Source organism: Zea mays, chromosome 5, assembly GCF_902167145.1.
Source record: "Zea mays cultivar B73 chromosome 5, Zm-B73-REFERENCE-NAM-5.0, whole genome shotgun sequence".
In the NCBI taxonomy this organism is placed as follows: Eukaryota; Viridiplantae; Streptophyta; class Magnoliopsida; order Poales; family Poaceae; genus Zea; species Zea mays.
Genome location: NC_050100.1, coordinates 82,854,557 through 82,879,154, shown reverse-complemented (window position 1 = coordinate 82,879,154; position 24,598 = coordinate 82,854,557). Strand labels below are relative to the sequence as shown.

General features: G+C 41.8%; 1 protein-coding gene and 1 long non-coding RNA gene across 2 annotated transcripts in view; one reads left to right on the top strand and one right to left on the bottom strand.

Moving 5' to 3' along the window:
* LOC103628310 (uncharacterized) overlaps positions 1-24,171 on the top strand; it is an 80,559-nt gene extending 56,388 nt beyond the window's left edge. Inside the window, exon 6 of the mRNA XM_020538037.1 lies at positions 23,530-24,171. Within this exon, the coding sequence (XP_020393626.1) occupies positions 23,530-23,673 (144 nt within the window). The 3' untranslated portion in view covers positions 23,674-24,171. The remainder of the gene's footprint in view (positions 1-23,529) is intronic.
* Positions 7,407-8,105, bottom strand: LOC103626631 (uncharacterized). The gene is made up of 3 exons (XR_553046.3): positions 7,929-8,105; positions 7,666-7,847; positions 7,407-7,557 (listed from the first exon to the last, which is right to left on the bottom strand). It is a non-coding gene; the product is annotated as an uncharacterized lncRNA (long non-coding RNA).
* Positions 24,172-24,598: the final 427 nt, after the last annotated feature.

Sequence of the window (24,598 nt, the reverse complement as noted above, 5' to 3'; positions counted from 1 at the left end):
ACTTGTTTGTATGCCAAATTTATGTTGATGATATTATATTTGGGTCTACTAACGAGTCTACATGTGAAGAGTTTAGTAGGATCATGACACAAAAAATTCGAGATGTCTATGATGGCGGAGTTGAAGTACTTCTTAGGATTTCAAGTGAAGCAACTCCAAGAGGGCACCTTCCTAAGCCAAACGAAGTATACTCAAGATATTCTAACCAAGTTTGGGATGAAGGATGCCAAACCCATCAAGACATCCATGGGAACCAATGGGCATCTCGACCTCGACAAGGGAGGTAAATCCATCGATCAAAAGGTATATCGGTAGATGATAGGCTCTTTGCTATATTTTTGTGCATCTCGACCGGATATTATGCTTTCCGTATGCATGTGTGCAAGATTCCAAGCCGACCCTAAGAAAGCTCACCTTACAGCCGTAAAACGAATCTTGAGATATTTAGTTTATACTCCTAAGTTTGGGCTTTGGTATCCTAGGGGATCCACTTTTGATTTAATTGGTTATTCGGATGTCGATTGGGCGGGGTGTAAAATTAATAGAAAGAGCACATCGGGGACTTGCCAGTTCTTGGGAAGATCCTTGGTGTCTTGGGCTTCAAAGAAGCAAAATTCCGTAGCTCTTTCTACCGCCGAAGCCGAGTACATTGCCGCAGGCCATTGTTGCGTGCAACTACTTTGGATGAGGCAAACCCTTAGGGACTATGTTTACAAACTAACCAAAGTTCCTCTTCTATGTGATAATGAGAGTGCAATCCGCATGGCGGATAATCCCGTTGAGCATAGCCGCACTAAACACATAGCCATTCGGTATCATTTTCTAAGGGATCACCAACAAAAGGGAGATATCGAGATTTCATATATCAACACTAAAGATCAATTAGCCGATATCTTTACCAAGCCTCTTGATGAACAAACCTTTAACAAACTTAGGCATGAGCTAAATATTCTTGATTCTAGGAACTTCTTTTGTTGAATTGCACACATAGCTCATTCATATACCTTTGATCATGTCTCTTTCATATGCTATGACTAATGTCTTTTCAAGTCTATTTCAAATCAAGTCATAGGTGTATTGAAAGGAAATTGGAGTCTTCGGCGAAGACAAAGGCTTCCACTTCGTAACTCATCCTTCGCCGTCGCTCCGGGCAACTCTCCATCTTTGGGGGCGAGAGCCTGAGTCCAAAGCAAAAGGACTCTGTCTTTGGTATAATCTTCACTCATACTTTATTTACCAAAGGGTAGAAAGTAGTTAAAAGGGTTCTAATGACTCCGTTTTTGGCGATTCATGCCAAAGGGGGAGAGAGTATTAGCCCAAAGCAAAAGGACCGCACCACCACCCTAATTTTAAAAATGATTTTCAATTGGAAATTTCAAATTGGTATCTTATTGTGTTCAAAAGGGAGAGAAAGTAGTATTTCAAAATTGATATATCAAAACCCTCTTGAACACTAAGAGGAGGATTTCATTAAGGGGGAGTTTTGTTTAGTCAAAGGAAAAGCATTTTGAAATAGGGGGAGAAAATTTCAAATCTTGAAAATGCTTTGCAAAATCTCATTCATCTACCTTTGACTATTTGCAAAAGGACTTTGAAAAGGATTTACAAAAGAATTTGCAAAAACAAAACATGTGGTGCAAGCGTGGTCCAAAATGTCAAAAATTGAAGAAACAATCCATGCATATCTTATAAGTATTTATATTGGCTCAAATTTCAAGCAACCTTTGCACTTACATTATGCAAACTAGTTCAATTATGCACCTTCATATTTGCTTTGATTTGTGTTGGCATCAATCACCAAAAAGGGGAGATTGAAAGGGAATTAGGCTTACACCTATTTTCCTAATTAATTTTGGTGGTTGAATTGCCCAACACAAATAATTGGACTAACTAGTTCGCTCTAGTGTATAAGTTATACAGGTGTCAAAGGTTCACACTTAGCCAATAAAAAGACCAAGAATCGGGTTCAACAAAGAGAGCAAAGGGATAACCGAAGGCACCCTGGTCTGGCGCACCGGACGTGTCCGGTGCACCAGGGGACTTCACGCTGAACTCCTCACCTTCGGGTAAATCCAGAGGCGCTCCGCTATAATTCACCGGACTGTCCGGTGTACACCGGACAGTGTCCGGTGCCCCAAGGAAGAGCGACTCTGGAACTCGCCAGCTTCGGAAATTCGCTCCGCTATAATTCACCGGACATGTCCGCTGTACACCGGACTGTCCGGTGAGCCAGTGGAGCAACGGCTATTCGGCGCCAACGGTCACCTACAGAAGCATTAAATGCGCGCCAGAGCACGCAGAAGTCAGGCACGCGCGAAGTTCGAAAGACTCCCTAATTTGCACTTTTTTCTGTTCGATACAATTTCTTCAATTTACTAGTCTAATATATTAGGTACTATATAGATGCCCAGATGATGACACAATTGGTATTTGTTTATTGTTTCTTCTTAGGTTTTCCTGACGTTTATTTTGGTATAGGGAAGTGAGAGGCTCCAGTAACTGATTTCTGACTGCTCAGATCAGTGGGAAGTCCTTGAGAAGGAGAATATTAATTCAGTTAAGGATGGTAAATCCAGTGAAAATGCACGGTATTCACCTTGGGTATGTTGGTTTAACTTTACATATGAGTAAGACTTTCATTTTGCTGCATCTTTGGGGCAGCTTTGCAATGAGGCAGTGTAATGGGCAACTGGAATTTTGATCATCTTTGGAACTTCACCTGCTAATTGAACTAACATGGTTTCTGCCCCCCTACACATCTTATTCAGCGTTTTCTTAATGGTGTCATTTCCGATCAAATATAAAATCTCGCATTATATACGGAACATAGTAACCATATAAATCAGATACTTCAACACCTGCCAATCTTCTAATTTAGGGTTTCCTTTGGATTAGCGGACTACAAAGCTAGGGTAGTTCCAATCAGAAGCTAGGGAGCTAGCTCAGCTTAAAGAAAGCAGGAACCCACACAAAGTGGAGTAAAGAAAAGGGAATTCGATTTGGGGAATGGAAGGGAATGAAAACAAGTGGGAAATTTATATACAATTTCCAAAGGGTGGTGATGTAGTTGGAGTGCTAGTAGATGAAAAAAGTTGGTGAGTCTGAGTCTGTCTTGTGAAAAAGCACTATTGGTATGACAAGTCTCAGCCAGTAGCGGTGGGGGAGCAAATATAGGGCGACAACCTAGTAGTAGTAAACACAATTTTCTGAACTGTAGGAACATTGGCATGTTTTAGGAGATAGGGTAAGTTGTCTTTTAAGACAACTAGAGAAGGGAGCCTGTTTCTATTAATCTGCGTATGGCTAGTGACATGAAGAAGTTGTGGTTTTATCAAGGAGAGCTTTGCGGAAAGAGTTTGTTGTGATGTTAAGTTCTGTACTAGGTGTGTGCCCGTGCGTTGCAACGGAACCGTATAATAACACGATAATTTATGTACATATGTGTGTTATATTGTTATAAGAAAATGTTTCAAAATCCATTTATGATCCTACTCATACATAAATTTTGTTATTTTAATCTAGCTATTTCACCATTACATTGCAACAATCAGTACCATATAGACTTCTATATATGATTTTAATAATGTCATTGAGTTATAATGACAACACGATTAGGGAAGTGTTACTTACAACTCAAATCTCAGATAAAGGGTACTAAGAAAGCACGTAAATAAGGTAATTAACTCTGTCACATGAACCAAGTGAACAATGAAATATCTCCATTCCAGCAAACAACATGACAGCCTAAAACTCGGAAAAAGATCAATACAATATTGACCATATATCATGGCCATCACCATTGTCATCATTTATCAAGCATGGATAATATCGATCACACTCTGCAAATGCATGGGCAATCAAATTTTGTCAATGTGCCAAAGTCCAAACTACAGCAGAACAAGAGGACTGACTATGATCAACAAATTAATAGAATGAGAAGGCAAATTCAATGAGAAGGAGGACTCAAGTTGAAGTATTCAGTTTTAAAACACATGTATGTTATGCAGGGCAATAATCATACCTCCTCGGTAACCCCAAATAATGGAGACAGAACGGCTAGCCACATAGTGCTTATCCCCTCGGAAGATCACTGTTTCGTCTTCGCCCGTGTTATTATTGGAAAGGAAAGAGAGGCATAGCTTTTCTTCAGGCAACTCAAAGATGTGTGCCTACAATATAGAAAAATAATCACAACACCAAAGAAGATTCATTTGAAGGTCGGAGAACACTGTCAAATAATAATATAAGTTTCCAGAAACCAAAATGATTGAAGAAGTTGTTCCCAACCTCATACCAATGACCCAATATCTCAGACGAATGTTGCCCCCAGAGGAATGCTTTTTGATATGACCTTATTACGTTGTGCAAGTCCCTGAGATGCCCAAATTTGGGCTCCTTGTACATACCTATGAAAATTCATGGACTACATTAGGTGCTTCTTATGTCAATAGGAGCATACATGATTAAGATAAAAAACAGAAATATCATGGTCAACTGAGTCGATGTGACCATATTCATCCATGGGAGCTTCATCATAGTATCCAATCAGCACATAAGAAGCGCCAGTCCTTCCAAAATTTGTTCCTCCGTGGTACTTGAAAGGGAATTAGGCTTACACCTATTTTCCTAATTAATTTTGGTGGTTGAATTGCCCAACACAAATAATTGGACTAACTAGTTCGCTCTAGTGTATAAGTTATACAGGTGTCAAAGGTTCACACTTAGCCAATAAAAAGACCAAGAATCGAGTTCAACAAAGAGAGCAAAGGGATAACCGAAGGCACCCTGGTCTGGCGCACCGGACTATCCGGTGCACCACCGGACGTGTCCGGTGCACCAGGGGACTTCACGCTGAACTCCTCACCTTCGGGAAAATCCAGAGGCGCTCCGCTATAATTCACCGGACAGTGTCCGGTGCCCCAGGGAAGAGCGACTCTGGAACTCGCCAGCTTCGGGAATTCGCTCCGCTATAATTCACCGGACATGTCTGGTGTACACTGGACTGTCCGGTGAGCCAGTGGAGCAACGACTATTCAGCGCCAACGGTCACCTGCAAAAGCATTAAATGCGCGCCAGAGCGCGCAGAAGTCAGGCACGCGCGAAGTGGCGCACCAGACACTCTACAGTGCATGTCTGGTGTGCCACCGGACATCCAGGCGGGCCCAGCAGTCAGAGCTCCAACGGTCGGAACCCAACGGCCTGGTGACGTGGCTGGCGCACCGGACACTGTCCGGTGTGCATCGGACTGTCCGGTGCACCATGCGACAGACAGCCTCCACCAAACGACTAGTTTGGTGGTTGGGGTTATAAATACCCCTAACCACCCCTCATTCAAGACATCCAAGTTTTCCACCTTCCAACTACTTACAAGAGCTAGGCATTCAATACAAGACACACCCAAGTGATCAAATCCTCTCCCAATTCCACAAAAGCTTTAGTGTTAAGCGAGAGAGATTTGTTGTGTTCTTTTGAGCTCTTGCGCTTGGATTGCTTTCTTCTTTCTCATTCTTTCTTGTGATCAATACTCATTTGTAACCAAGGCAAGAGACACCAATTGTGTGGTGGTCCTTGCGGGGAAGTTTTGTTCCCGGTTGATTTGAGAAGAGAAAGCTCACTCGGTCCAAGGGACCGTTTGAGAGAGGGAAGGGGTTGAAAAAGACCTGGCCTTTGTGGCCTCCTCAACGGGGAGTAGGTTCGTGAGAATCGAACCTCGGTAAAACAAATCCGCGCGTCACACTTCGTATTTGCTTGCGATTTGTTTTTTCACCCTCTCTCGAGGACTCGATTATATTTCTAACGCTAACCCGTCTTGTAGTTGTGATTAACTTTGTAAATTTTAGTTTCGCCCTATTCACCCCCCCTCTAGGCGACTTTCAGTATTGTTGATAAGTTAAAGTGAAATTCCACAAATCTCCACATTTCCCATGTAAATGTTTGCAGACATATTCATTGCAGGAACAAAAAGTAAATCCATACCACCGTTGTTGCTTGTTTAGCTATTTTTTCACTCATTCCAAATAGATAACTGCCAAAGCCACCGCTGAAGGAGATGTCGTAGGCAGAGACAACGCAGGTCTGGATGACAGTGTTCTCCTGCCTGGTGAAGGGCTGGCGGAGGAAGCCCATCCTCTCGGCGGCGGCAGTCCACATGCAGACGAAGAAGAAGCCGAGCAGCCCAACAGAGACATTGAGGGAGGGGATGATCCCCGTGGTAAGGTTGAGCTTCATGACTATGACGCTGAACATGACGGCCAGCAGCGCGTTGATGACGAATGCCCGCAGCGTGAGCTGCTCCCGCCACGACGGCACCGCCTTGTCCGCGAACACCCGCTCCACACCCGCTCCACAGATGCCACGATGGCAAATGAAAAGACCTTTTGTTGTCAAGCTTGTTGGCCAAGAACAGTATACGACCTGCCTCAATAAGGTTAACTCCACAGACTTACACTCCTTGAGAAGGAGTTCCAGCAAGAGTTCGGTATGAGACCTAGTATCTACCCACTCCTTCGCCATTCACAAAAATCATTCCCTTGCTCATTGAGCTCATGTCAAGTACAACGGGATCATCTCCATCTGGCTCATCAAAGTAACTCTAGCATGGCAGTGAACATAGTGACACCGAGGGTGAGGGTTGCAACCAAAACTGAACAAAATCTATAGTGCTCGTATTCGTGGTTCAACTTACCTTATACCAAGTGGCTGCCCGGTCGTTCTCGGCCGGTTTCCACTGAACTTTGCCCAAACCTTTTCTGAGTAGATCTCCTTGTACTCACCTTCTAGTGCAGCCTATTTGTAAAGAAGCGTAGAGGTGATCAGGTCCCACACGATGACATTCGTGCTTGCGAGGAAATGGCTTTACTTTTGGAGTTAAAGATAACAGCCTTACTTTATGGCCCCAGCCATTGACTTGTAAATCCAACGTCCCAGTGTTGAGACCTTGGATTAGGCACTCCTGAATGCCGCCCTTTACTTCAGCAAGTTCACCACCACTATCCTGCAGAAGATAGTGAAACATGCAAATTTAGAGCTGATGGGCAGGATTATTGCATTATCTGAGAGCATGGGCCACCCTTCTATTTATGATATAAACTATATATGTCTGCCTTTCAAAAATGAAGTGTTTGTCTATTGCAATAATACAACCACAATTTTTTCACCTGGCTATCGGACAGGACAGTATAATCAGCCATCTTACATTCCAAACACATTCCACAATTCCGACAAAATTTTACCTTCATTCCCATAGTTGATGACAGCAATACGACATGGTTCACACCTACTTTCAGATCAACCGGTTTTTCAAACATGAAACCCTTCACCTGCTTGTTTCTGCGTGCACATCCTACATGGAGAGGGATTTTGATTTGTACAATAGTTTTACTTGCATTCATGCAACAAGCGAGTGTCTTTGGAGGAACAAGATTGTTACAGAGTTGGTCCAAGTTACCTACGAAAGCATCATTAGCAAATCCCATCATTGCGTGTGCACTACTTTTGACCTGAAGCACAGGCCGGATGTCATTTCTAAAGGGCAAATCATCCGACTCCAAGCGAAAGCTGAAGATGGTAACAAATAAAAATATAATCAAGTGAATTTTATGATCGAGAAAGAATAAAGAGTGACATGGAGCTGAAACTGTAAGATGTGACAGATAAGAGTGATACCTTGTGGTGTACCATAAGTAGTCAGTATCGTCCTTGGTTTGGTTATATTGCTCCAGGGGTTCCTTTGTCCTGACTTTAGTATCACGATACTTTGGGACCGTTTCTGAGTACATCTCCCACTGGTTATTCTTGCTTGTTACATCTGAGGTATGGAATGACCTTTCACTGTGTTGTACAAACACCTGTCGTAACAAACAAAATAAAGATTAGGGCCCAATGCCTATGTTCCTAATTCAGTTGTCGTTAAGTGCAAACAAACGTACTCTCTTGGTATTGTAAACTACGTTCTTGCACCCAGCAAGAATGGAGACAGAACGCTAGGCACATAGTGCTTATCCCCTCGGAAGATCACTGTTCCGTCTTCGCCCGTGTTATTGTTGGAAAGGAAAGAGAGGCATAGCTTTTCTTCAGGCAACTCAAAGATGTGTGCCTACAATATAGAAAAATAACACGGGCGAAGATCACTGTTCCGTCTTCGCCTGGTCGTTCTTGTTTGAAGATGCTACACCTGTGTAACTGAAAGGGAAATAGGCTCAAACCTTTTCCTAAATGATTTTGGTGGTTGAATTGCCCAACACAAATAATTGGACTAACTAGTTTGCTCTAGATTATATGCTCTACAGGTGCCAAAGGTTCATCTACAACTGTACTAAATCGACTGTCCGGAATACCGTAGATTATTCCGGACAGGAGAAGCTTTTTGGAAAATCAGGCCAAGCGCGGACCGTCCGGGTCTTTGCGGCAGACCGTCCGCGACACCTAAATAAACCTCGGACAGAACCAATGCAAAAACATGTGTCTCTACTGCGGATCGTCCGATGGAAGAGCAAGCACCGTCCGAGACCACGCGCGGACCGTCCGGGCCCTTGCGGCGGATCGTCCGCGTCACCGCTTTGACTTCGACCAGGAACTATAAATCAGGGACAGTCCGAATAAACCACGGACCGTCCAGCTACAACGCGCGGACCGTCCGGCTATAATTTGCGGACAGTCCGCAGGTGAAGACCTGGTTCAGCCCGAAGGTGACAAGTTGAGCAAAAGGAATTATATAGCTGGCGCGGACCGTCCGGGACCAAGGGCGGACCGTCCGCGTGGTGTCACCGAGGCAGATAGCCGTTGATCTAACCGTTGATCTGTCAGAAGTATCCGTTGAAGATGTCAGAATCGACCGTTGGAGGGTCGCGGACCGTCCGGGCCCTAGCCGCGGACCGTCCGCCAGTGCAATTTCTGGCAGATGCGCCCCAACGGCTATATGGGTGGTTGAGGGCTATAAATACCACCCCAACCGGCCACTTCAAAGTGTGGGAGTCCAAGCAACATTCCAAGTCATCTAGTTGACATACTCAAGCCCTCCCAACCACATATATTCATTGATCCATCCTATACACAAGATTTAGTCCACTACAACCAACACAAGTGCCACAAAAGAGAGAGCAAGCAATTGAGAGCTACTCAATTGAGTTTAGCCCTAGCGCCTTGTGAGATTCATTGAGAGATAGTGTGTGCTACAATCTTTGTGTTCATTTGCGCGTGGAGTTTTTGACTCCCATTCGAACTTCCTCCAAAGTGTTGGAGGCTTGTAAAAGCTAGCAAGAGACACCAAAGATTGTGGTGGTCCTTGTGGGATCGAGAGTGATCCTTGAGAAGAAGAAGAGCTCGCCGATCCTTGTGTGATCGGGAGAGAGGGAAAGGGTTGAAAAAGACCCGTCCTCAAGTGGACTCCTCAACGGGGACTAGGCCTTCGAGGGCCGAACCTCGGTAAAACAAATCACCCGTGTTCATTGTGCTTTTGCTTGTGATTTGTTTGTTTTCCCTTAAGTTCTCTTGCACTATTCTTTGCTCATATCATTTGGTGTTTGCTTCAAGTTAAAATCTCATTTAAGTGAAGCAACACTCCGCAAGAAAAGAACTTGAGTTAGTGCTCTTTTTCATCTAAGCTTTCTTGCTTTGTTATCATAGAATTATTAGTTGTATTGATTTATCACTTCCGCATTATTTGAAAGCTATACTCTTTACTAGCAAGAACTTAGTTTTTACACTCCGATAATTGTTCATCTTGTTCTAACCACTAATCAAAGGATCTAGTTGGGGGATAAAGTTTTAATTTTCAGGTTTCGCCTATCCACCCCCCCCCCTCTAGGCGACTTTCAATTGGTATCGGAGCTAGGCACTTCATCTTGAGTCTAACAACTCGAAGTGATGGCTCGTAGAAGATCCCAAAAGAACAAGAAGACCCAGGAGAACCCAACTCGGAAGGAGGTAACTCTTGAGATATTATGTGATGATTGTTCTAATTATGATTCATGGTGTACTAGTGTGATAAATGCCTTTAGAACCATACATCCTCAATTAGAACAAATTATTGACAAGAGTATTTTTCCCTCTAGCTTTAATGGAAAAATTAATTCCGAGGAAGATCAAAGATGTTATCGCTTAAACTACCTAGCTTTTGACATCTTAAACAATTCTCTTAGCAAAGAAGATTATCATGCCTTCATATCAAACTATGACGAATCCATTCCCGATGCGCATGATATTTGGACTAGAATTAAAATCAAGTTTGATGAGTCCAAACATAATAGTTCATTTGATGCCTCTACTTCCTTTAGTTTTTGTGATACTAACCCTTGCAAGGAAGAAGGAGAAAATGAACGATGGAGACCAAACGATGAATCCACCTCTCCAAAAGGTTTGTCTTCCCATTTCGATTCCCACATGTGTTGTGTGGCTAATGAAAATGATAGCGGAAGCACAAATGAGGATGAGGAGGAAGAAAGAAGCTTTGTGCATCTCTACGCTCGCCTAAGCCAAGAAGATAAGGCGGTCATGCTCAAACTTCTAGAAAGAGCGAGAGAGCAAAGCGAAGCTCGTCAAAGGCTAGAAGATATTCTCTCCATAAAGATGCAACACCTTGACGAGTTGACTAAAGAACATGAGGAGCTAAAGTGCTCTCATGTTGATTTGGTCCAAAGGTATGAAACTATTTCAATTGAGCAAGATAACGCTTCACATTGTATCGCTCAATTAGTAAATAGGAATACCTTGCTCAAAGACCAAGTAGAAAAGCTAAAAGTTGAAAATCTAGCTTTTCAAAATAAATATGATATGCTTCTATGTTCTCATGAAAATCTTATAGATGATCATATCATATTAAACATTGCTCATGAGGTTGTGATAGAAAATTTAAAATCCCAACAACCTCACTCATGCACATGTATTCAAATTGATACTATATTACCATGTGCTAATGCTTGTTGTTCGTCGACAAGCAAATCTTCTTTTGAGCTAGAATCTGCAGGAACAAATGATGATTCATATCAAAAGCTCAAAGAAGAAAATGAGAGGCTAAAGAAGAGCTTGACACAACTTAAAGGGAAATGCATTGCCCAACCTTCTCAAGATAACCGTGATCACATGGTGAAGAAGCTTGAGACGGGAACAACCGTGGCATGCACTACATCCCTTGAAGAAAATGTCAAGGATTTGAGGATTGCCAAGAGGAATAAACAAAAGAAGAAATTCAACACCTCCTCCAAAAGCCTCAACCACGTCTCCACAAAAGGTAACATCCAAGGTAATGATCAAGCCACACTTCACATTAAGAGGTGTAGTGAATGCTTTGAAATGGGGCACTTGATTAGGTCATGTCCCTATATTAATGGCTTGATTATTAACAAGGATGATAGACTTTGTTTTAAATGCTCTAAGAAGGGACACTTGCTTAGATCTTGTCCCCATTTAAAACAAAAAGGCATAGGGTTAGAAAAGAAAATTTTTACTAACCATGTAGCAGGCAACAAGCAAGGAAAGAAGAAAACTTCAAAACTTGAAAAACGCCTATGCTACACATGCCGAAGAAAGGGACATCAATGCAAGGATTGTCCCATTGGTAACAATTCCACTCCTAGCTTGTCAATTAATTTTCATGTAACTAGGCAACCCAAAATTGCAACTTGTGCTAGAAAGGTAACAAGTTTACCAAGCGCTAGCACAAAGGACACTTGGGTTCCTAGATCTTTGTTCACTAACCTTAACAGACCCATCAAGCGATGGGTACCAAAATGTGCTTGACAAGCTTTGTAGGAGAAGGAGATGGTATGAACCTTTGGGGTGCATGAGGGAGTTAATTCAATTCTTATCAACTCAAGCTATCAATCTTCAAATGATCTACATATTCAAGATTGACCCAAGGTTACTTCAATTTATTGTATTCAAAACTCATATCATCTCGGGAAGATATTAATGTTGTAGGAAATAAAGAATCATCATGTGCGGAATAACAAAGCCTACAACATGGAGGAAAATCAAAGGATGGTAACATTTATATTCTTAAGTACAATTATCTTAAATTGTCATGTGTCTTGTGTAGTCACATAGAAATAGAAAGCACTTAAGCATGTTTTAAAATTATGTCATCATTCTTTGAAGAAATTCCTCTCATATGGTAGATTGTGTATTTATCAATTCTATATTATGACAATCTACATGCTTTAAATTGTTGCAAGTTCCCATGGCATATTTTACTTTAATTATCCTATTATTGCCATAGATATTTCATGTTCTTAAAAGAATAAGGTGTCATGTAAGAAATTCAAATACTTAGGACACTTATAAAAGGAAAAATTCTCTCTATAGCTAGAAAAGTGAGACTAATGTTTTTATCTAAGTAATTTAAGTAGTCTCACTTGTAGAGATAAATTTCTCTATGGAAATGCGTAATCCATCATGACAAGTAAAATCATTCCAATAATTTATGTATGTATGTTTTATTGCTTAAATTGGAGATGATTCTTCTTCATTTATCGCTCTCCATGTTATGGATTAGATTTATTCCCATAGTATCAAGAATTTAACCATGCTTGTTTTATGAGTTAAAACTTAGCATGCTTATTGGAATAATCTAGTTCATATTATAAAGTTTCCATGCTTTAATAATCCACTTTTCATTCCTTATCAAAATGATTACAAAAAGGGAAACTAGTGCTTGTGTTGTTCTTAACATCTCTCTTGAGCTTACTTATGAAAAACTACAAGAGAGTAAGTGCAAGTTTAATGCCACAAGCCTCATGGGTTGCTCCTCACCCAAAGGAAGAGAGGTAAAAGCAAAGGTATGGGAACTCATCATCCTAGTTGAATTTAGTTCCCATCTCAATGTCTATTTAATCTATTCTACCCTTGTGAGAAATAGATTCTTTATTGGACTCATTTCAACTAAACGTGCATTCAACCTCAATCTCTTTAATGCATTTGTCCATTAAAATCTATTTCATACCTTTGCTATAAATGCTCTCATATTGACTTGTTTTTTAAAATAATGATTAATAAACTCAATATGAAGAAGTAAATTCCTATGATTGATCAAATGGTTAAATAGTGCATATTCCTCTTTTCCTATGATGTGCACTAATGCTAGGGATTTTACTTCATGTCTGTGTGACTTGTGGATGATGAATCTTGTATGCTAATTATCTAAAGTAATCATCCTTCACCATAGACTCCCTTGCGCTATTAACATGTCTCTTGAGTATTTTCAATAAGTTTGGAAGGTAAAAGAGACAAATATAAAGGGAGGACACTCAAATGAAAAAGAAAGAACATCAAGGACAACAACATCTACCTGGACAATAAGGTCTTCACAACAATCAATGATGTGGTTGTAAGCATTCTAAATCCTTTTTCATTATGAGATTACCAGGCTCAAGTTGTTTATTGCTAAATTTATGAGCCTTGATCAAAATATATAATGCTTCTCCCTTTATGTTCTTAAAAGTGAATGCATCGAAATCAATTCTTTAAATTATTTGATGCATATCTGTAGGGGGAGTCCATTATTATATTTTGATTATGTTGAGACTATTGCTTTGTCTTAGAAATTTCATATAGTCTCTTGCATGAGAATAATGTTTCTCATATTGTATGCTACTACACATCAATCCAGCTTGTTAAAATAATGTCGCTTTTATCAAGGATTGTTGCTTTCATTTCTAAAGTAGCATGCTTATTGGATTCTCCTATTTTTAAGCTTGATTGAAAATTTAATGCCTTTGTTGTTTTCTTGATCTCATATTGGTTGATCATTGAACAACTTCAATTATCACTTATGCTCCTTAGTGCCTTATGAAATTTGAATTTGATTTCAATTGTAATATTAACTGACATCTATCTTGATATGCACTAAGTTAAAAGGAGAATTCATGATACATTTATGCAATTTGTGATCCATTTTGATAAATGCTAAACAATGACTTAGAAAAGGATCACTAGTTGTAGAACTCTCTATTGTGCAAAATATTTCCATACATTGTCTTGAGTACAGGTCTTAGGCAGATTCAATAAGACTAAGGACAAAGCACAATGAAGAGAGCATCACTATGTAAAGGTAGAAAAGGGTAAAACTTCTCAATCTCATTCATACATGTACCTAAATTTTCCTACATTCCTTGCATATCTTGTATAAAAGGAAGAAAAAGCATGTTCATGCATTAACCCTGCTTCATACCTAGTTTAACTTCTCAAACATTCATTTTTACATCTTTGTTTAAACTGGGTGAAGTAATTTTATTGTCAAGGAGCTTAAAGCTTAACCTTGTAACGAGGATAAGCTGCCTTTTGTTCCAAAAGGTGGATGGTCCTTAAGTCTCCTTGAAATCCTTAAAGGTAAATGTTTGAGATATTTATAACATGCTTTCATAAGTGCATAAAATGTCATTAGCATCACACTTATACTATGACACAATGCACTTTACACTCTTTATGATATAGACATGGTCTCATTAACCTAATTATGTGCACTTGGCATTTTTAGACCAAAAATTTGTTTTCTTCTCTATGCACATATTTAGGGGGAGCAATCTATATTGTATATAATTGTTTAAGCTTAATTGATATATCCTTTTAATCATGTCTCTTTCCTTTGGTACATTTGCATATTTCTTATCTTCATTGTGTGCCAAGGCTAAGACTAATATGTTTTCATGAGCATCTCATGTATTAAGTCTTAGATTGAAAGGGAAATGGAGTATTCGGCAAAGACATCGCTTCCACTCAACTCCATTGGTATTATCCACTCTTTGCCGGTATCCCGCCGTCTCTCCGTATTTGGTATAATCTTCACTCATGTTTTATTTGCCAAAGAGGAGAAAGTAGTTATTTGAGGGCCTACATTTCACTCTGAGTATCCGTTTTTGGCGATTCATGCCAAAGGGGGAGAAAGTATTAGGCCCAAAGCAAAATGACCGCACCACCACCTCCTAATTTCAAATTGGTAAAACTAATGATTTTCAATTGGTAAATTTCAAATTGGTATCTTATTACGTTCAAAAGGGGGAGAAAGTAGTATTTTCAAAATTGATATCTTAAAACCCTCTTGAACACTAAGAGGAGGATTTCATTGAGGGGGAGTTTTGTTTAGTCAAAGGAAAAGCATTTGAAACAGGGGGAGAAAATTTCAAATCTTGAAAATGCTTCTCAAAATCTTATTTATTTATCCTTTGACTATTTTGCAAAACATTTTGAAAAGAATTTCCAAAAGAGTTTGCAAAAACAAAACAATTGGTGCAAGCATGGTCTAAAACATTAAATGTAAATTGGTCTAATTTCAAAGTAACCTTTGCACTTACCTTATGCAAACTAGTTCAATTCTGCACTTATTTATTTGCTTTGGTTTGTGTTGGCATCAATCACCAAAAAGGGGGAGATTGAAAGGGAAATAGGCTCAAACCTTTTCCTAAATGATTTTGGTGGTTGAATTGCCCAACACAAATAATTGGACTAACTAGTTTGCTCTAGATTATATGCTCTACAGGTGCCAAAGGTTCATCTACAACTGTACTAAATCGACTGTCCGGAATACCGTAGATTATTCCGGACAGGAGAAGCTTTTTGGAAAATCAGGCCAAGCGCGGACCGTCCGGGTCTTTGCGGCAGACCGTCCGCGACACCTAAATAAACCTCGGACAGAACCAATGCAAAAACATGTGTCTCTACTGCGGATCGTCCGATGGAAGAGCAAGCACCGTCCGAGACCACGCGCGGACCGTCCGGGCCCTTGCGGCGGATCGTCCGCGTCACCGCTTTGACTTCGACCAGGAACTATAAATCAGGGACAGTCCGAATAAACCACGGACCGTCCAGCTACAACGCGCGGACCGTCCGGCTATAATTTGCGGACAGTCCGCAGGTGAAGACCTGGTTCAGCCCGAAGGTGACAAGTTGAGCAAAAGGAATTATATAGCTGGCGCGGACCGTCCGGGACCAAGGGCGGACCGTCCGCGTGGTGTCACCGAGGCAGATAGCCGTTGATCTAACCGTTGATCTGTCAGAAGTATCCGTTGAAGATGTCAGAATCGACCGTTGGAGGGTCGCGGACCGTCCGGGCCCTAGCCGCGGACCGTCCGCCAGTGCAATTTCTGGCAGATGCGCCCCAACGGCTATATGGGTGGTTGAGGGCTATAAATACCACCCCAACCGGCCACTTCAAAGTGTGGGAGTCCAAGCAACATTCCAAGTCATCTAGTTGACATACTCAAGCCCTCCCAACCACATATATTCATTGATCCATCCTATACACAAGATTTAGTCCACTACAACCAACACAAGTGCCACAAAAGAGAGAGCAAGCAATTGAGAGCTACTCAATTGAGTTTAGCCCTAGCGCCTTGTGAGATTCATTGAGAGATAGTGTGTGCTACAATCTTTGTGTTCATTTGCGCGTGGAGTTTTTGACTCCCATTCGAACTTCCTCCAAAGTGTTGGAGGCTTGTAAAAGCTAGCAAGAGACACCAAAGATTGTGGTGGTCCTTGTGGGATCGAGAGTGATCCTTGAGAAGAAGAAGAGCTCGCCGATCCTTGTGTGATCGGGAGAGAGGGAAAGGGTTGAAAAAGACCCGTCCTCAAGTGGACTCCTCAACGGGGACTAGGCCTTCGAGGGCCGAACCTCGGTAAAACAAATCACCCGTGTTCATTGTGCTTTTGCTTGTGATTTGTTTGTTTTCCCTTAAGTTCTCTTGCACTATTCTTTGCTCATATCATTTGGTGTTTGCTTCAAGTTAAAATCTCATTTAAGTGAAGCAACACTCCGCAAGAAAAGAACTTGAGTTAGTGCTCTTTTTCATCTAAGCTTTCTTGCTTTGTTATCATAGAATTATTAGTTGTATTGATTTATCACTTCCGCATTATTTGAAAGCTATACTCTTTACTAGCAAGAACTTAGTTTTTACACTCCGATAATTGTTCATCTTGTTCTAACCACTAATCAAAGGATCTAGTTGGGGGATAAAGTTTTAATTTTCAGGTTTCGCCTATCCACCCCCCCCCTCTAGGCGACTTTCAGTAACAGAAAGAAAGGGTAAGAACTGCATTGTCCCTTTATACTAAATAGACAAGGTGATGCACTCTGGACATGTTCAGAGTTAGAAACATGAGAAATGTGCAAGAATTATCTCAGCAGTATCCTAGAAGCGGTGATGAACATAAGAGAACTATCAAGATAACACATCCAGAGACACACGAAGAACTGATGCTAGATAGACATGGGCATTCCTTTATAAATGTTCCTGCTTCTGGGCAGATGCCTTTAAACAATATAAACCAGCTACCTCACTCTATTCAAACATTTTTTCCACTTCAGAAAGTGTATTATCCTAGACCAGGAACGTACAATTCAGCACATGTCTATCTTCCCAACTTTACTGATGTTCCTCTTGCAAGTAGGCAATTTTCCACCAAAATTCAACCTTCGATGCATGGTTTTGATTCCACTAAAAGCAACCAGCCATTTACTTCCATCAGACCTCCTATGCCGATATCTCGGCTTGATGCTACTTTCGAGCCATTAACAAATTTCCATACTGCTTCCGAAATATCAAATTTCAAAGGGATGTTTCCATCAAGCCTACCTGCTCCAGTTCATGTTGAGCTAAAGCCGCCTATTACACTCCCTGCTGAAAAGAATAGTGAATCTACCATATCAAATCAACAAAAATATTGCAAAATTGGGCTAGAAATGTCTCTTGAACCTGTAAATTTAGTTTATGAAGGAAAGAACCATGTTTTTGGCAAACTGTCTATCAGGAACCAATGATAAAAATTTCTAAGGAATACAGTCATCAAAATGCTGCATCGCATCCCATGGTCCATCACCCACTCCAACCATTACTATTGAAAGAGGATAGTAGCTGATAACCAAATAGGCTTCAGTAATACCACAAGACCAAAGTTCTAAGGAATGATGAACTGAATTTTACCTAGCATCAACAATTGCTTGTATAGTTGCTTGTTCCTGTGGACTTAATCTTCCATCAATTATATTCGCGGCAGTCACCTACAACTTTTTATCAGGTCAAATATGTTCATAATTCCAGTGAAGTATTTTGATGCTATTATGAACATGTTACCTGCCCATCAGCTATGATCACGAGGACATGGTACTGCCAATTACTGTTTTCAACAACATAAATCGCTGCATAAATAAGAGGTGCAAAAGAAGTTGGTCCTGCACACAGTTGAACCAAAGAATAAGCAACACATAACCACAGACCAGTACTGCAGTGATGCTACTGGCCACTAATATTTCGCTACGAGTTTAAAGACTGCACAAATAGGCTATGGTACAGTAGTTTTTTCAGGAGCTTAGCACTTTTTTCCCTACAGAAACTTGTAACAATAACAAAGCATACCACAGACCGAGGTAGCGCGGATGCGCAGAGGGGAAGGCAAGTCGGGGTCACATGGCAGACTTTGAGGGGAGACGAGACGGGGGCATTGGCCGCGTGAGGCGCGCCCAGTTTGCTGTCTTAATCGTAGTATGGATTTGTTTGTTACCAATCAATTCAGCTCTAGGAGGTAATTCTGAAGATCCATGCTGAGATTTGTTATCTGAAGTCACATCTTTGTCTCCACTGGTATTTGGATGAGAAACAACTAAGTTTATTTGCCTTGCGCTTTGCCTTTGCCCGAATGACTGCAATAGGATCTAAATATTCACCTGCTAGCAAACGTGGACTTGCCCAGATTATTCAAAATAGATGTCGTAGCCCAGGAACCTGGTCGTGGCCGCCGCGAACGTGGACTTGCCTGTGCCCGGCGGGCCGTAGAGGAGGTAGCTGCGGCGCCAGACAAGGCCGAGGCATTAGAAGGCCTGATTTGTTTGGTCTGCACTCTGCACTCTGTGCCCTAACCAACAATTCACGAGGCTTTGCACAATGCCTGATATAAGCAAAGGCTGAAACCCAAACTTGATTTCATCAGACATTTGGACATTTGTACCATGGAGGCACAGAAGGGGACAATTGAATCTATAGTTCTTCAGGTTGAGTGTCCACGATAGGCTCTGCGGAGGAAAGCAAGTCATCACTGCCACCTACAGGCACCAGCACCTTTCCAGGAGCAGCAACGCAGCTCAGAACGGTGCATGCAAATTCCAAAGCCAGCTCCACTGATAAGAACCAAGAAACCACCAATTTGCAGGCTGCAACGACGAGGAAACAAAATAAGAAGAAAACGAGGAAACCTATCGGCATAGAAATTGGAAGTATCGCTGCAGCAATTGATAACACTAACGCATATCGCCGCAACAAAATGCAGGATCCGAGTTTAGGAACCGCGGTCGATGGCTTCCACTGGTCGAAATGCAGAATAGGAATAAGAAAAAAATATGTGTGCGCGTATGAGAAGCAGAACCACTCAGGATCCAGGCCAGCACAAACGCCACACAAGCGCAGAGGGAGAAAAGCGAGGAGAGCCAGCGACCAGCCGACTAAGAATAGAGGGGGAGGGGGAAGCGAGCGAGCAGTACGAGAGAAGGCGTCCTTCCTCCTGAAGAGCACCGACGGCAAGTCCATCGCACTCCTCCGCTCCCCGCCAGATCACGCCGAGCCGCCGGGCCGCACGACCCCGAGCCTCACGCCGGACACAACGAACGACGCCATCCCGCGCCCCACCCAGCAGCAGATCCAAGTCCAACCACCCGCACGTACGCACGCGCGCGCTCCTTCACCCGCGTAGCCCACAGGAAGCGAGTGTGGGGAGTGGCGGCCGCGGGCGGATTACCTTGAGGTCTATGGATCTGCTGCCCACAGGAAGCCCACAGGAAGCGGTGCGCGCCGCGGGGATGGAAGGTGCGCGCCACCTCCATCCGCCACCTTCCATCTGCGGGATTTGACAACAGACCTTCCATTGGCGCAGGGGCGGGCGTGGCGTTGCGGGCATCCATCCTCAACCTCCTCCTCTCGACCAATGTCGTACGGTGACCTTCCATTCTCCGCTCAATCAAGGAGGAGTTGCTCCACGGACCTTCCATTCTACGCAAGTCGTGGCACGAGCAGGGGTTGCGCCAGCCGTCGGGGCGCGTCCAAGGAGGATTTGGCGCAGGGGCGGGCGTTGCGGGCGCAGGGGTGTGGCGGCGGATTTGGCGCGGTGGATTGCGGTCGCGGATGGAAATGATTGCGGCCGCGGATGGAAAGGCGGCAGATTGCGGGGGCTGCGGGTGGAGAAATCGCGGCGGGCGGGCGTTTTTGGGCGCAGGGTTGTGGCGGCGGATTTGGCGCGGCGGATTGCGGGGGCTGCGCGTGGAGAAATCACGGCGTGCTCGCGGGGGGCACAACAGGGCCTGTGGACGCCTACGCTAAGAACATTTTCTATATTACAAAGTCGATACAAAACGGCAAAGGTCACGGTATCCACGTCGGCAAGAATTTCTGGACGGCACGATTTTGAATCTACGCTGCATGTGTGGTGTTGCAACAGTTGAGGAGCGGTAAAATACAGAGAACATGACAGCTGCCTCCAGAGAGTTCCACAGATATTTCTCTCCATCCGTCGGGTGTCGCTTCCTCTCCCAGTTCTTTCTGGCTTTTCCTCCTCTCTGCTTTCTCGCTTTTCCTCCTCTCTGCCTTTCTTTGCTACCGTCGGCGTCAGGCGTCAGGAACTCCGCTTCCACACGAATATTTCGTCTATTGTCAGCTTGCTCAGTGGCTCCGTTTGTTTGGTGAGATGTGTTTTCCCCTTTATCCTTCGTCGTGCGTTTCCATTCGGTGGATATCTTTTTCCATATTCCTTTGTGGATTAGATCCAGGCTTCTCTAGTCGAGATCCTCTTGCTTTTTACCGAGATGAAAATTGGGACCGAAAAGGCAAGTATTTTTCTTTGATAGCTTTGGCATGTGCAGACATATAAGGAAGTGTTCTACCTCATTGAACTCTATTTTGGAGATTGAGACTGAAAAGGCAATTATTTCTTTTTGGTAAAGTCTTTCGCATGTGGACATCTGGTTCCAATTCCAATCTATTGTTTTTTGTCGTATCCTCTTGCTTTGGTACATTTAGATCTGCAAGTAAATGTTTTTTATTTCATTGAACTTCAATAAGGGCAGGTTATGTTCTGTTTGTACTTTATTGAACTTCATTATACTATTTTCTTTTGGTAAAGTTGTTCGCATCAAGTGCATATTGCATTCTTTTTAGTTTTTTAACGGTTTTGCTGTCATCTTATTTTTTGGCTGTGTTTCCATTCTTCCAACTGTGTTTCCATTCTTCCTTTGTCAACTATTTCAATTTCGTTAACAACTAATTTCCTTTGGGTAAAATAATCTACTCGAAGTTGAGATTTCGCTTTCTTTTGTTTATGAACGCACCAAGATTCCAACACGCCACTATTTTTCTTCTCTGGTTTAGTAGTGAGGAAATCCCTTTTTACGGCCTAATTTTGGGTTTAGGGTTTTAACTGATATTTTGAAGGAAAAAAAAAGTTGTTCCTCTCTGTCCCGACTCTTCCATCTACTCTCTGATTGTTCTGCTCCAGACTATGGTGTGTAAATCTGCCGCATCATTTTTTTGTTCTGGAAAGCTCTAAAAACAAGGAAATTATTTGCATCGTTTTCTTAAATAAAGATAGCATCTTGCACAGTTGCTTTTTGGAGAAAGAAAAGTAACCCGGTTTGATTTTGTTTGTCCAAATTAGTTTCAATTTAATACCTTCTCGAGTTTTGCTTCCTGTTTTTATCCTTTGGGTTTACTAAATTGCTTAGACTATTTGTGGATCTGTACATATTAACTTAACACCTGCAAGCACACTGTTGCTAAATGTTGATATATGGTGGTCGAATGCTACTTAGGCCCCGTTTCAATCTCATGGGATAAAGTTTAGCTTCCTGCTAAACTTTAGTTATATGAATTGAAGTGCTAAAGTTTAGCTTCAATTACCACCATTAGCTCTCCTGTTTAGATTACAAATGGCTAAAAGTAGCTAAAAAATAGCTGCTAAAGTTTATCTCGCGAGATTGAAACAGGGCCTTAGTACGCATTGTAGTCTAAATTCACTCTATAACTGGTATCAGCTATTACATGTTGCAAAGTGTTGATATATGGTGGTTGAATGCTACTTAGAATGTTTTGTAGTCTAAATTCACTATGCAACTGGTATCAACTATATTACATAAAAATAACGTTATATGCTTACATTTTGTTTCCTGCCTACATATTATATAATCATATTATATTTAAATTTGTTTTACATGGCTGGGTACTTACACCAAACTCTTAAGACATATGTGCTCACGCGCGCTGGGCGCGCGCTAAACACTAGTATAGAGTAGTAGAGATTGAATGGCTGTTCAGGGCAGTGTGTTGCTACAGTTCCTCGTTTATACCATTACTGGTCTTCCTATCTCTGTCATTGCTGGCACTAATAGCAGATCATATCTGCATGTACTTTTATAGACTGTATCAATTAGGCTAGATTAGAGGACATTAGGAGGATAGCTTTGATTCTTTCCTTTGCATGTACAGTCCTTCGCATAAATCCAGCCTTTGCATGTATAAGTACAGCCTACACAATAGAGAATTCGTTCCACCTAATCGCCTATCTTCTTTCACTGAGGTCCTATCACTTGACGGAATGCAATCGTGTTGGGCAGGTCTGGATGAGATTTCATCGAAACATTTGTCAAATTATGCCATGGGAGCATCTTAGGCTGTTGCATTGATTTGGCTGATGGCTGTAGTTCTGTATTCAAATGTTCCCAATGAGCCACCTTTTTAAATGTGTTCAGTGCCTCTTAGAATATGCACAGATGAGTAACATACTACCGTGCTGTAGTGCTGGACTCGAACTACTATAAATTTGCCTTTCTGGTTATCTGGTATAAGTTAAGATTAAATGAGCCACACCAGCAGCTCCCAATCTTTATGAAATGAATGCAAAGCCAATGGCAAGCGAACCTGCATGGATCCATGTTTTGTATTGTGGAGTAAATCATATTTGTTTGTGCAATACATGTTGTCTGAGAGAGGTCGCGGAACAAGGGCTGTTCGGGTGTGAGTATCCAAAAAAATAAATGAATTTGTTAGGTTTCAATTACTTCTTTTCCCTGCATTTTACTTAGTTATACTGGTAGCAGCGGTGGCCTGTATGTTGTCCTGGACCCGTAGAATACCAGATCTAAGAATAAAAAACGTCTGCAGCGGTATCCAGTACCTCGTCCTGTATTATCCAGGGGGGCGGCTCCATCCCGTAGATATGGGGGACAAGAGAGCGTCCGGCAAGTCCTCCAGCTCCCGGCTCCTCCTCTCATTCGCGTGATTGGGCATGGACCCGTAGGACATAGAGGATATGCCTTATAGGATACCGTTGCGGATAAAATTTATTTACGGGAAGAAATCTTTTGGAGGAATCTTTAAATTAGTATTTAGGGGATGCAATATACAGGCTACCGTTGCTACCAGTCTTAGGGCTAGTTTGAGAACCCTTTTTTCCCAAAAGATTTTCATTTTTCAAAGAAAAATTAGTTCATTTTTCCTTGAGAAAATAGGAATCCCTTAAAAAAATAGTGTTTTCAAACTAGCCCTTAATGTTTTTTTTCATGAACAGAAGCTGCGGCCGTCAGAAAAGCTTGACAGGTTTCTTGAGGGTAGAAACTTATATGAAGGTTTGGACTGTCATACCATTTCGAGTATATGCCAGGAGTATGATTTGGACAAGACTGATGTTCTCAAGTACAGGGATCTTCCGTAACCACATCCAGATTGTTTCATTGAGGCTTATACGGTAAAAATTCTTCTGCTAGTGAGATCAAGATTAAGGGTACAGGAGTTGCATGGACCCACTAGAAATTGGTGGCCAAAGTACCAAACGAGTTCTTTGAAACAGCTTCAGTTTTTCTTGTTATGTACCAAATCGGTCTGCCACTAGTGCAATGACCACAGAAACAAAACCAGGGCAGGTTCCCACTTCCCACCGTGTAAATAGAGATGCAGTCGTCATTTTTCTAGCTGTCATTTTTCTAGCTGGGTTCTAGTCTTTGGACGACAAATACAAGAGTAGGGTTGAGATTGACCATCCGTACGTGCTTTTCTTTTTTTTCATGGCTCCCAATCTATCTTTGGTTGTATTTGAATCTTGTGCTGGGGTCCAATGCGTAATCTTCTCGTTTTGTGAGGGATTCTAAAGCTTTGATCTCTGAAGTGACTTTTCTGCACAAATGTATGATTAGCTTTACATCTGGACTGATCACTGATGAAGCTGCCGATTGATTTCTACTGGCATCACAAAGTCGTATCATATATGTTTGTTATATCGACTTGATTTGTAGTACGATGATTTCGGTGAGATTGGATCTAATTCAGGATGGGGTTAACAACTGGAGCTGGAAACAAGCCGAGCTCGGCTCGGCTCGCCCATTTCACGGTTCGGCTCGCGAGCCACACAATGATATATATAATTGAATTATTTAGTGAATTATTAGTATATAAATATAAAATATATAGATATTATTCATTATTATGAGTAATCTAAATTATGAATTGACATATATCTATCATGAAACGCTAAGAAACAAACAGGCTCTCTATAAAATTATTCAATATCTATTATTATTATTCATATTAAATAATTTTGCATAGCTCGCTCGAGCTTATTTTTCAGCCCTACTAACCACCAT